At 52.1% G+C, this 13,896-nt stretch overlaps 1 protein-coding gene across 1 annotated transcript; it reads right to left on the bottom strand.

Moving 5' to 3' along the window:
- Positions 1-2,164: 2,164 nt before the first annotated feature.
- On the bottom strand, positions 2,165-3,440 carry HOXC4 (homeobox C4). The gene is made up of 2 exons (XM_056120197.1): positions 3,002-3,440; positions 2,165-2,520 (listed from the first exon to the last, which is right to left on the bottom strand). The coding sequence occupies exons 1-2, from the start codon at positions 3,438-3,440 to the stop codon at positions 2,165-2,167; spliced, it is 795 nt and encodes a 264-aa protein (XP_055976172.1).
- Between the last annotated feature and the right edge of the window lie 10,456 nt (positions 3,441-13,896).

Here is a 13,896-nt window from a genome sequence, read left to right as displayed (position 1 = left end):
CAAAGCATACCAGAATCTCAGATTTCTATAACATGCTTCCGCTCTTGCCTTTAATACCAGAATGTGACTGAGGGAAAGGCTCTCACCCTGAGCCTCCTATGTTCCCTGGCTCTCTTCTCCCTCTCTTCCACTTCTGATGGCTTTCCATTCTGAAATTTAAACAAACTGCCTGTGAAGATGATCAACGGCCACCCCCAAATCAGCCCAACTTTCTCCTACTGAGCAAGTGAAAATCTGGGTAGGCCTTGCGGGTCCATAGGCGCTTTGGGTTGAAATTCATTCTCTGTGATCCAGAACAAGTTTAAAATTTTCTTCCTATTTCATGTTGTTGTCATTGTTGTTCTTTTTAGACCCCCAAGAAGCCATTTCGAAAAAATTTGTTTTGTTTTGTTTTTTTTCCCCAGCCAGTCAGCCATGTTCAGGCCTAACCCCAGACCCTGCTGAGACCTGGGAGGTTAGAGGAAGAGGGATGAAGAGGGGTGTCTCTCCCTGTGTCTTTTCTCACCTGGCAGGTTCATGATAAAAGTTCAGGGGAGAAAAAAAAAAGTTCTTCATTATCTCCAGGCATCAGACTTCCAGGCCTATTGGAAAGCCTCCGGGAAGGCCTGAAAGGGGTCTCCCAGGCCTCTGGCCTCCACTTCACCCTTCTTTCCAAGTCTAAACAAACAGAGAAGCCAGCCTGACAGGTCACTTTGCTGCTTCAGAGCTGCCAGTTCTTTTTAAGGAGAATGTGAGCACTGAGGGGCATCTGCCTTCATCTCTCCTCCCAAAGGAACTCCAAAGAGATAAAACTCTTCTCCCTCCCACTCCCTAAACTTGCCTTCTTGTCTGCAAATCAGGCAGGCCTACTCAGCAGAGGGGGTAAAAGGAGGAGAGAGAGGAAAGAAAGACAAAAATAAGGCCCTGGGGGTTAAGTATAGAAAAGGAAGACCCCCCACACCTTCTCCCAACCCCACTGTAATTCCTCCCTCCAACCCACCCCCCACCCCAGAAAATTCTGACTACTCTGTGGATTCGGAGGGAAGGGAAGGGGGAAGAAAACCATTCCTCATCTTCCATATCTCCTCCTGGAGGGTCCCCTGCTTCACACCCCTTGCTGGCTCTTTTAAGGACACTGGAAAAGTGGAACTGAAACTTAAGATTTGTGTGTTTCCTTGGCGTAAACTTAGGCAACTATAAGGAAGGGAGGACGTTACCAGGCCAGGAGGAGGAGAGGGATAAAAAGAAACCATCAGACATTGACGTAAAACTAATTCACATCCACTGGTTTATTATTGATCACGGGGCATTTCACATCGACACTAAAATTCTTTATTGCAAGTTTTACAATAATCAAGTGAATTCAGTCCAAAAACACAATAACCACGATGGGGCTGCAAGGAGGTGGGGGAGGAGATTTCACCTATAGCCCGCCTCTCAGAACTGAAAGTTCATTTTTATTTTCTTCTGGCTCCCCAAACTGAACAGTTCTGAGAGGCTCTCCAGATGCATCTAGCTTTGTCTGCAGTCGACCCCCTCTCCTCCCAGCAACCCCCCCAACAATAATACAAAAGAACTTCATAGCTTTGTTCTCCTTAAAATGACTTCCCCCTCACTAACCTCCCCTGGTGCATTTTCAATGCAAAAAGGCCTAAGGAAAGAGGGGGAAAGGAGGAGGAGGAGGAGGAGGAGGAGGAGGAGGAGGAGGAGGAGGAGGAGGAGGAAGAGAAGGAGGAGGAGGAGGAGAGGAGGAGGAGAGGAGGAGGAGGAGGAGGAGGAGAGGAGGCGAATTGGCTTAAAAATCTCTTTCCTTTTTTCTTGTCCTCATGTCCCCTGCAATTCACCCAAACCAGCCCATCGCACCTTGCAATATATAATTTCTGCAGCTTCTCTTTTTCCTTAAAAAATAAATAACCCCCCCAAATGGCCTTTCGGAACGAAAATCACCCCAGCAGGTACCATGCTAAGACAACATCACATGCTTGAAAGGGCCCTCGACAGCGGAGGGAGGGAAGGGCAGGGGGCTTGTCTGTTGCTGTTTTGTCTGTTTGGAGTCGACCAGGGAGAAGGTGGCAGGAGGCGCGAAAAGAACCAAAAATATATATATATTAAATTCTATAAATAAGAGTCAATCCGTGTGTGAGGAGGGGACGGGGCGCGGGTGGGGGAGGGCGTGAGTGAGGTTTTATAACCTGGTGATGTCCTCTGCCCGCTGCGGCTCCGGCGGCGTGGCGCTCTGGGAGTGGTCTTCAGAAGTGCCCGGGGTGGCGGCCGCCAGGGTGCTGGCCACGGCGCCGGCCGGGGGCGCTGACCTGACTTTGGTGTTGGGGAGCCGGTGGTCCTTCTTCCATTTCATGCGCCGGTTTTGGAACCAGATTTTGATCTGCCTCTCGGAGAGGCACAGCGAGTGGGCGATCTCGATCCTGCGCCTCCGGGTCAGGTAGCGATTGTAATGAAACTCTTTCTCTAATTCCAGGACCTGCTGGCGGGTGTAGGCTGTCCTCGAGCGCTTGGGCTCCCCTCCGTTGTAATTGGGGTTCACTGGGGGCGGGTGGGGAAGGAAAGAGGGGTTCAGAGCGCGGCGCCCGCCCCCCGCGCCCCGCGCTCAGCCCTGGACCGAGCGGCCGAGCGGCCGAGCGCAGGAGGGGCGCGGAGGGGCCCGGGCGGCCCGCCGGCCGGGGGCTCGCGAAGTTGCAGCCGGCTGGCGACTTTGTAGCGGCACAAGAGGGGAATCCTCATTGTAGCGACGCTGAATTATTTATGCGCCCTGAGAAGGCGAGCCTGGTTCTCACACATACATAACAGATCGCAGCACATGGCTCGGACTGCCCAGAGTAGCTAAGCCATAAAATTTATGGGGGATGTAATTACCCATTCTCGCTCGTAAATCCAGTTCAATTGTGCTAACCCAGAGTCGCTCCTGGAGAGAGAGGGGGAAGGAGAGGGGAGAGGAGGGCGCGGAGGGGGCCGGGCGGTGGGCGCGCGGGGAAGCGGGGAGGGGGCAGAAAGCGAAGTTGCCTACCCGTGCTAACGTGGATTTTTTTCATCCAGGGGTAGACTATGGGCTGCTTGCTGGCGGCGCTGGAGGGGTGCTCGGGGGCTGGCTGGCTGCAGGCCGGCGGGGCTGGGGACGGGGAGGCGGAGGCGCCCGACAGAGGCGCCGGCTCGCAGAGCGGCTGCGATTTCTCGGGGTGGTGGTGGCCCCCCGGGGCCGGCCCGTGGGCCCGCGAGCTGCCCGGGCCCTGGAGGCTGGTGCAGCTGTACTGGCGCTCGGGGTAGCTCGGGCGCGGAGGCGGTGGTGGGTACAGGTCCTGGTGGTGATGCTGGAAGCCCGAGTCCCGGGTCCGGCCGTAATATTCCGGACTGTGCTCGGGGATGTAGCTATTTTGCGAATATTCTTCGCATGGAGGAAATTTCGGATCGATGTAGTTAGAGTCCATCAAATACGAGCTCATGATCATTAATTTCTGGAGTGGAAAATAATTTTTCTCGCTTTGTCGTTTTTCTGCTCCATAAAGCCCTCCTACTAGCTAGCGACCCTGTAAAGTTACTTTCACCATGTGACTCCGCCGGCCAATCACACCGAGCAACCCAGTCCCCGGATAAGGAACCGAATCGCTTTATTCAAAATGTATCCAATTTTTTTGTGTGCGTGGTGGAGGTGCTGGTGCTGGGGGCGGGGTGGGGGCGGCGTGGGGCGAGCCGGGGTGGCCCCGTGTGCCCCCCGCGGGCTGGCGGTCCTCCCCTGCGAGGGGAGGTGGGACGCGCCCGGCTCCCCCCGCCCCGCCTGGGGGCTGGGGGGCTGCCTGCCGGGAGGCGGCCGTCAGCTCCCTCCCGAGGTCTCCCCGGGGCCGCCGCTGGGGCCCCCCCGGGCCTGGGCTCCTGGGTTGTCGCCGAGGTCTCCATCCCTGGCGGTCCCGGCTTGGTCCGCGAGGTCACCAGGCAGCGCCCCTCTTCGCAGGAAGAGGAAGTTGAAGGAGGGCTGGATGGAGGATGGATGGGGAGGGGCCCAGGCTGAGCCCAGGCGGCCTTGGGCGGGGGTCTTGCCCCATCCAAGGCCACCAGAGCCAACCCCCCTTCCCATGCACACTCACCCGACCCTCTGGCCCTGAGGCCACCGAGGCCGAGGCCGGGGCGTCCTGTCTGAACCGGCCGGTGAAGGTAGCTGGCTGCAAAGGATTCTGACGTCATTTCTGGAGGTCTAGGGGTTGAGCCCCCCCTGAAGAGAGACAGGAAGTGGTTGGCACAAGCAGAATACAGAAGCCTTGCCCGCCCCTGGTCCTCACTGACCCTCCCTAGCCCAGCCCCAAGCAGGAAACGCCCGGCCTAGGCTAGAGTGTTCTGATTACTACCTCCAAGGCTGGTTCCCAGGGAAGGGGATGGGGGGGGGGGGGTGTGAGGAGCCCACAAATGCCCGGACTCAGTACTCCAAAGGGTGCCCAGCCAAGGTCCGGGGGCGCTCCTTTCTCCATTGCCACAGTGAACAGACCTGGCTCAGCGGAAGGCCTTGTGAGGCTGCAGCCTGCTTCCGGCCAGGGACTATTTCCATGTACCACATGTGTTCACATGTAAACACACATTCCCCAGGGCCAGCTCCAGGCTGCCTTCCAAAAAGGAGGGGACACCACCGCTGAACCTGGGAGGCCAGGCGGGCAGTGGGGGGTCCCCAGTCTGTTTCTGCTCCCTTCCCTCTCTCTCTCTCTCTGCCAGCCACCCTCAGCAACGCCCTAGGGCTGGGTGGCGGGCTAGGGTGGAGGGCGGGGGGGCCGGAAAGGGCTGCTTTGGGGAACCCCCCTTCAGCTGGAGGTGGCCACGTCACACCACCAATTCCAATTAACTGATCCCATAACTCAGCGTTGGGGGGTGGCAGGGGGGAGAGCCCGGGGAGGGAGCCGGGTCCCCTTGTTGTACTTGATAACAATTATAGTTTAAAATCATAGCTTGCCGGAGCTCGGCTATATTTTACTTGATAACAATAAAAGTGACACATAAAGTTAACTGTTTATGTTTTATTTATTAGACTAAATCTGCCAGCGGTGGTAGGAGCGCTTGCCTCGTCGCTACAGCTTTTATAGGGCTGTAAAACGTCATAAATCAGTCTCGCGGAATCGCCCGCACTCTTTGTGTCTCGGCGGCTGGGCTGGCGGCCGCTGGCTGCCTGCTCCCTCCTTTCCACGAAAAGTCATAATGTGATTTTTTTCCCCTCTGATTTTATTATTATGATCGCCGACGTGATTAGTCAATCTACCTTTAATTCGCCGCCCTGCGCTGCCTCCTCCCAGCCCAGCCTGGTTGACACTTGAATAAGTACCTTTTAAAACGGCATAACAACTATTTGAGGGTTTAATTAGAACATCTGCAATTAAGGGAATGCAGAGGGGAAAGGGAAAAAAAAAATAAAGCCCTTGTGAGCAGGAGGCTGAATGCGGAAGATTCCCAATCTGTCTCTCAGTCACCTAGGGGATGCGGACGAGGGTCCCCACTTCCAATCTAGGGCTCTCTCCCAGGGCTGGAGAGAGGGTAGCCTGGGCCCTTCACCACCTCCCCCCTCCAGAGCTCAGGCCCTGCCCCCACCCCAGGCTCCCCAGGGATGATCCTTGTTGGTCCCTAACGGCAACGTCTTCCCAAGAGGACAATGCTCCCCCCCACCACCCATCAGGCAGGTAAAGGAACCGGAAATCCCTGCAGGTCCATAATCTCCCAAACTTTCAAAGTTGGTTGAGAAGCCCTCGAGCCCACGCTGCTTGCTGGGAAACTGCATGAGGGAAGGAATAGGGTTCCTCAGGGGAGGAGGGCTTTGAGGGGGAGGGCAAAGATGCTGCTGGCCTAAGGGGTTTATATAAGGAGTATGGGAGGGTTTATTTTTAGCAATTATTGGTGGTGGGCATGGGTTAATTATAAGTTGCCGGGAGAGGGCAAAGTTTGAAACCAAGGCTGAAAGCTAACCTACACGAAAAGTCTGAACCGAAGCCCCAGCCTGCTCCAGTGGGGAGAAGCCACATTCCAGGGACCCCCAAATGGTGAGGGGTGGATTAATGGAAGTTCGAAGAAGCCCCCCAGCCTCATTTGCGAATTTCCTTCTAGACAGGCACCTGGGCCTGGGTCCCTCACCCCCTTCCAGGCAGGCCTGGCTCCTCACTCTCCTCACTCACTTTCTACCACTCTGCCTGGCCTCAACCTCCTACTCTTCAATCTCTTTTCCCCCTTGGGTCTGTAAAGGTCTGTTTCAAATCTTCCAAAGGCATTACCCCTTCTCCATGGCACTCTCTGGGGTACTGAGCATCTGAAGGTGGGCTGAGGAAACAGAAGCAAGAAGACCACTTCAGGGCCAGTATATGGAAGGACATACTACTGCAAGTTCAGATGCCGCCAATGACATGTGGAGTCTGTCTGTGCTTATTACAGCAAACAAATATCTATGCATACATCCTAATAAATGTATTAGTACATTCACTGCCTCCTCGTGCCCTCATAGATGAGGTTCTCATTCAGGTTTGCACAGCTAATTCAACATGCACATCCAGAAAGTGAAATGTGGGAGATTACCCCAAATCTGCCCACACTCATCTCTATCATTTATTAAAAAAAAAAAGAAGTAAAAGCAAAAAAAATCACTCTCTCTGATCCTATAGCTTAAGAACAAGGAAGTCACCTCTTAACATGGGGAAAATAGCAAGCCATACCCTACCACGCGTGTACACACACACGCACACCCCACATGCAAACATTTTCACCTGAGTATTACTCAACCAGAAATAAAATCCTTTCGGAGATCTCCTGCACTTAGCATTGTCTTACTGAGAACTGTGGGGGGGGATCTTTGCTGCTTCCTCCCAGGCTGAGACGAACCCTTCCATCTGCATTGGTCCTACTTCTTTTGTGCTTCCGCCTCAGCAGCCCAAGAATCCCCATCTCTGCTCTGCGCTCCACCTCTCTCAGCCCCAATTTAATTTTTAAAAAATTTCCCTGTAACCATCTTCTGCCAGTATTCAAACTCTCTTCGAATGCTCCCCCCCCCCAAATTTTGATCTGGTTTCTCTTTCGGAAACATGTTTCAGTACAAAGCGCTTCCCTTCTGACACCACTGAAGAAAAATATGTGTCCATTGTGTGTGAGGCCTTATTGTGCCCAGATTACCATACTGACCGTTGGATAACCCATATTCCTCCCCTCCCCTGGAACCAACTGCCTGCCGGCAGGCCGGACAGACCTCAACAGCTCCATGGTTTCTGTGCTGCGTTAAAATCTCACCTCCTAGACTCCCTGGATTTTCCTAGGAATAAAAAAAGAAAGGGAAGAACCAATTCCGGATTTGGAGAGGAAGCAGAAGGCGGATGAGGGTCATTCCTTTCCCTTCTCAGAAGCACAGGGTGTATGCATGTGTGTGTGTGTGTGTGTGCATGCGTGTGTGTGCGCGTGTGTATGCTTTGTTGTTTCAGAGATTAACAATTGCAACATGTCTCTTTCTTCTTCCTCAAACAAATTGATTTTTAGATGGCATGCAATCAAGTGATTCATTTTTATTTTTTTCTCCAAACTTGGAGCTGCCCAGCTAAAGCCAGATTCAGGCCCCGTGTATGTATGTATATATGTGTTTGTCCCTTTCTAACGCCAGCAGGCAGGACTAATGTATGCAAAAGGATATGCAAATGTCTAATTGATTTTTTTCTTAAATCTCTTGTCAGTAAAAGTAATGAATTGGTCTAAAATGATTTTAATAACCCGGACGTGTCACCAGAAAATACTCAACCTTTTTTTTCTTTTTTTTTTGTCTCCAGGAATCGGAATCGCTTATAGTCTCAAAAAAAAAGAGGCAATCATGGAATGTTAATTTGCCCCCCTTTAAAATATTAAAGATGAATTTCTCTTGTTTATTCTGAGACCATAGGCCAGGTCCTCTTGTGGATTTCCCCCGCCTTGCTTTGCTTTCCTTGGAATTCAATTTTCCTCAAATCTCGTTTAAAGTGGCTTTTTAAAAAGTGGCCGCATTTTAATATTGGTTAGACAGAGTGACCTGCATTTCACCTCGGGTGTTTGACTTGTTCCAATAGGTCACTGCCATGGGGTTATTGATGGGGAAACTCCATTGAAATTTGTCTCTTCGCAAATGGCCTTTAGATCTTCCAGCGAGTTCAATAACTAGTTATAATGTGGAAGGGGAAAAATGAAGGCCCTGGGCTAACGAATTTGATGTTTCATTTTTATGCTGGAGAAATTGTTAGTTAGAGGTTGAGTTCCCCACCCCCTTCATTGCTCATCCTGGCCTCTTGGGTCCCCACTCCGGGTCCAAGGGTGTGGATTATAGCCCCTTTTAAACTTGGATTGGAGCACTGTCCCTTTCTCCCTTTGATTCAAACTTAAAGTTCTCATTATGAATATGGGCAGTGGTTGTGATTCTGGCTGGGGCTGCAGGAATCTGGTGCCACTCAAGATTGTAACCTAAACTTTCCTTCTTGAGGGGGAGAGGACTTTGACTTTTTTAAAAGGAGCCCACGTGTGATTTTAAAAGACCTATGGATAAGACTAGCTTTACGGTAGTTTATGGCAGGACCCCTGGGCTGGAGGTCCCAGAAAGAAGCAAGGAAAGTGGGAACCCAGCTGGGTGGGAAAGAGAAACTTAGGACACCCTGGGGTGCTCTTGGCTTCCAAGCTGCCTGACACCCATGGATCAGGCCACCAGAAGTCAGGAAGGTAGAGACTGGGAAAGGCTTGGGCGAATTCCTTCCAGCAGAATTCTAGGTCTCCTTCAGGGCTGGAGACAGAATGAAAGGGGTGTTATGTGGGGGTTGGGTCCTATGGGCTCTTTTCCAAACTCGGTTCCTCCAGTACAAGGGCTCTTGCTCTGGGGGAAGAAGCCTGGGAATTTTAGCAAACTGGAGAGAGCAGAAAAATGATGGGGGATGATAAGGATTTTATAGGGTTCCCCATTTTTCCTCCTGGAATTAAGAAGTGAGAAAGGACAGAGGGCAGAGGAAAAGAAAGGAGGTCTTTATTTTACTTTCTCCAACCACAGTCAAGTTGGGGGGGCTTGGACTTTTCGACAAGAGCCTCCCTGAGTTGCGGGGCTGTCTCAGGACTGGTCAGCCATGCCAGACCATCACCATGACCCCCCCATAAAACAAGGCTGTCTCCCCTCTGCCCAGAGCTCCCCAATACCTTTCTCTTCCTCCTCTGGGAACTGTTCCTTCCCTCCACTGCCCAGAGGCCGTTCGCTCAAGCTCAGCATGCCCCGTTTTCTTCTAATTTGCCCACATACTGGAGCTGTCCTTAGATGCATGGGCCCAGAGTGGGGAGTCAATCCAAAGACTTGCCTTCATCCTTGGAATGGGGACCTCAAACTGGGGTGCCATCTTTCCTTCTCTTTCCAAACCCAAGGTAGCCACTCAGTGCCACCTGGGTTCTCAGAGGCACTTGCTAGGCAGATAAAGGGCACCCCTGGGATGAGGGGACCTGCTATTAACCGCATGCCGCGGCGCCGATGGGGGCGTCCCAGAAGGGACCACCGGGGCCTTGGGATGCAGCCTGGAGACCATCCGCAGCCTGTTCCTCTCCCAGCCGAGCTGGAGTCCACCGCGACCCTTTTCCCACTTCTCCACAGCCCCTCCGCACTCAGCGCGGGCGAACCGCGCCCGTCCCCCGGCTGCCTGTCTGCCTCGGCCGGCCGGCCCCTCGGCCCCTTCCTCGAAAACCCGGCCTCCAGCTTCGGGACTCGCCCTCTCCCCGTTTTAATTACGTGATTGATTTTCGCCTGGGTTGCGCCAGGATGCCTCTGTCTGCCACTGCTTAAATCTTTCGGCTCCCTTCCTGTGTTTCCGAGTCCTGCGGAGGAGCCGTAATTTAGAGACTGCGCCTCCCGCGGCGGGATTCTCGGGGTCCCCGGCCGCTGCCTCGCTCTACACTCCAACGAAATGGTCCTCCCGCGGGCCTGGGCGCGCCCGGGTGGGTCTGCAGCCGGCCCGGGGGCAGCGCGGGGCTGTGCGCGCGTCCTGCCCCCGCGCCTGGCGCCCGGATCCTCTGCTCCTTTATTCTCGGCTAGGACAGTGGTCCGCGTTGACGCTCTCCAGCCTGGCTTCTTCGCCCTGGGTGCCTTCGCCCCCCACCCCCGACAGCGAGGTGCGTATTCAAAGGACCGCACGGAGACGGCGGGAGGCGGACGACGCGGGCGCCGGACTCCGCGGGGAGCTCCAACGGCCTCCCCTGGAGACCCGGCCGAGCCGGCGGGCGAGAGGCGCCTTCGAGAAGCAGATTCGGCCGCAACTTTGCGCCTCTCCAGAGCCAGGGGGACGCGCAGGGCTGGCGGCCTAGCCCTGGCCACCCAGCGCATGGGCCGCTGGGGGTGATGCCCACTCCCCGGCCCCACAGATGCCCTCGCCCTGACAGCCCCGCGGGGGCCGGCCGCAGCCTCCAAGGAGGCACCTACGTCCAGGGACGCGCTGGTGAACCCCTGCCTCGCAGGGGCAGAAGGTGAGGTGAAGGAAGGAGAAGAGGGGAGGATTTACAAGAGAAGAGTAGATTGGGGGAGACCTTGGAAGACACGACCCCCTGATCCCCACCACCAGGGCCGACCTCTTTTCCTTTCTCTCCCCCCAAGAACTCTTCCCTCCCCAAACCTCGGATTTCCCACTTAATCTCTCATCTATTTACAACTAATAAACACTTTGCTGACGGTTCTCCCACGGCCGGCTCCTTCTTTGATCCTCCGCAGCGAAGCAAGCCAGGAGTTACTATTAGCAGTATTTTATGATGATATTTTCCCCCTAGGGAGAGGAAGGAGTTGGGAATGTCTTTCTCACTGGGGGAAGAAGTTCTGTAAAACTTGAGTTCCTCGCGACCCGACCCGTCCTTGGACGCCCTGACCCACAACACCCCACCCCAGCCCCTGCTCCCCAGTCCCCCCACCCCCTGCAACGTTGTAGGGGTAAATAAGAGTCTCTGCCTGGCTATTAGGATTCTAGAGACGTTGGCATCTGTAGCAATCATTAGTCAAAGCCGCAGAAGCCAAAGGAGCTGAGGAGTTGGACAGAAAAAATCTTGGAAATGATATACAGGAACCATGGAGGCATCAATCCCGCGATAAGAGCGGGGCTTCGGGGAGTGAGGCCGCTGCTTAATTGGGCCCTGGGCACCAAGAACAATTGGGGAGGAGAATCAATGGGCTGAGCAGTGACCCTGGTACTACTTGGGTGCCCTAAAATAATCTAGAGACTTGAACATCTTTCCCTTCACGTTTCACAGGCCCTGTGTGTTTATGTGTGTATTTTCACGCGCCTTCCGACCTGAGCGAGCTGAGAGGGGACTTGGGGGGAGGGGCTCTCACCTTTTCTCTTCTTTAGGGACTATCCCCTGTCCTCTTTAGGGGTTATTGTGGGAGTTGGTGCAGGTTGGGGAGTCTGAGCTGGGACTTCAGGTCCCCTGAAGAGATTTTGGTCTCTAGCATGGACATCTTAGATGTGGAGATAGCAACGGAATCATTCATTTGAATTAACAAAACACCCAAAAGATGTTTGATCTTCTCTGATATCTTTATGAACAACATACAGAGAGAGAGAGAGAGAGAGAGAGAGAGAGATGCTGTAAGTTTAAGTCCTTTTAAACAATGTTTCTACCTATAGATATATGCATTATAAACCATCTCTAAACATATGTTCAAATTTAAGTCTGCAGCAAAATGATGCAGATTTTAAAGATCTCTAAATATGTACCTTCAATATAAAGCTGTTTTACGAGTTGGGACCCCTACATAGATTTAAAAACCATCTTCTAAACAGAGATTGAGACACACATGCAGAGTTTTCTCTTCTAAGAAAAACAAAAACAAATATTCATCTAGCTGTTTAGAGAGAGCTGTGCCAATATATCCCAGCATATACATCCAACCACTATAGAAAGATTGGTAATATGCACACAGGAATTCAGCTGAGGACTGTTAAATTCGCTGTGGATCTATAAATCTAAAGATCTATAAATCTGCATTTAAATGTGGAGTAGAGAGAGATGTAAAACATACATCCTGTTATATAGGCACAGAACGATCTATAAATATATTTTCACACGTACACCCTTAGACGTGCTCAGCTCTAAAAAGACACGTGTATTTGCACGGAGTCCTAGGAATGTGAAAGATTCTTTAGTGTTTGTGGATTTGGGGTGTCCGAGCTCATACTTCTCTGAGAAATAGAAAAGGATAAACCAGAGCCTGTGCAGATGTTAAGAGACCCCGGGAACTCTTTTAATCTCTGAGCTCATTTCCAGCATATGAGGGCATTTCTCTGGCTGTGATGGACAGAAAGAAGTCCCTGGGCCTGGGCCTGAAAGCTGAAAGCCTCTTGCCTTCAAATAGTTCTGAACTGAACTGAGAGGAAACAAGAGATTTTTTATTTCTTTCCTCTCTGGCTTCTCAGTCCAAAATTCTGGATTGGGACCATGGAAAATTGGGTTCTCTCTAGAGGGTATCATCTTAGGAAGTAGGAGTGGGGATAATTAACATTGCAAATGGAATGATTTAGATAAAATAAGGTTTTGCTTGGAGACTGCTGTTAGAGAAGGTTGAGGACTTCTGCACCATCTTCATGTCATAAAAGCCAGTCACTGCAGAGAACTTTCCTCCATCCAAATGTGCTAGAAGGGATCTCCACATGCCTCAGTACTAATCACTCTCTTACGAAGTTTTGTCTCCTATACTGAAGTTTTAATTCGTGAAGAGGTTTGAGACTCAGGAAAAAGGGTTACAGGCAGACAGCAGTCCAAGGAAAAGATCAGAGCCCCTAGAAGTCACGGTGTGGATTAGCAAGCTCAGAAACTGTTCCCTAAAAGATTCAGTTCTTTTTTAAATGGAGGAGTGGGTTAAAAAGATCTATCTGGGCAAGAGAAAAATATTTTCATATGTCCAGCCATAGGAGTCCTCAGTTCTCTAAAGACACGTGATTTTTAAATGTGCAACACAGAGAGTTGGTGGGGGGACGGGAGGGGGGAGTGGAAGTCAGTGAGCTTCCTTCTTATTGCAGGGGCAGGATTCGGGGAACCATGGGTGTCCTTTTCTTCCTTTGGCTTACTGGGGAAAGAGGAGCCAGGCGAGGCCCCAGGTGGGCTGGGAAAGTGCAATCTCATATAGCCCCGTCAGCTAGGGGGGAGAGTCATTTACAAAGCAAAACCTTAGATGCTACTTCCTGAGAAGCCACCAGATCAAAACAGCCTCCTCTAGGCTTTTATGACCTCGTCTCTACTCCTCACAGGAAATGCACCTTCAATAAAACCTCCCCCATGCCCTGATTCTCTGCTCAGAGGAGGGGGAGAAACACCTTCTGAAACAAGAAAACTGATAGTCTCTCTCTGTATCCCAACTGAAAAGTTGACTTTTTCAAGGAGTGTTTCTAGAATTTTCTTCACTGTCTGAGAAAATAAGCATCCCCAAGAGACTTGAATTTTGAGCCTGATACTGTGGGGAAAGGAGCAACGCCTTGATGAGATAAGGATTTGCCTTATAGTCCCAATGGCCTCCCAATTTCCCACGTCCCACCAGGCTGACGGACACCAAAGGTCACCAAGAGATCTGTCTACCACCGACTGTGGGGAGCTAGTCCAGGGTTCTGGTTTTCTAGGGGCTGAACTAGTGTGGAGGGGACAAATGGTCCCCTCTAAGGTTGGGCAGCTCAGGATCAGGAGTGGGAAGTGGGGTCAAGTCTGATTTACTGGGTTCAGCTTGGGCCTTGGAGCACTTTAAGACCATATTTGACCACCTCTTACAGCTTCTCTCCATGTGTTCAGGATTGTGGTATTGAGGGCTGGGAATGGAACAAGAGGCTCTGTTAAGAACAGAACCTTCTCTAAGCACTGCCACACCTGCAGTTCTAAAGGAGTAACAAGTCACACACTGCACCAGCCCCTGTGGGAAAGCAGATCACAGAAGAGCCCTTTCTC

This window comes from Sorex fumeus, unplaced genomic scaffold (assembly GCF_029834395.1).
Source record: "Sorex fumeus unplaced genomic scaffold, SorFum_2.1 ptg000042l, whole genome shotgun sequence".
Classification (NCBI taxonomy): Eukaryota; Metazoa; Chordata; class Mammalia; order Eulipotyphla; family Soricidae; genus Sorex; species Sorex fumeus.
Note: the sequence above shows the minus strand (reverse complement) of the source record. Positions and strands in the feature narration are given on the sequence as shown.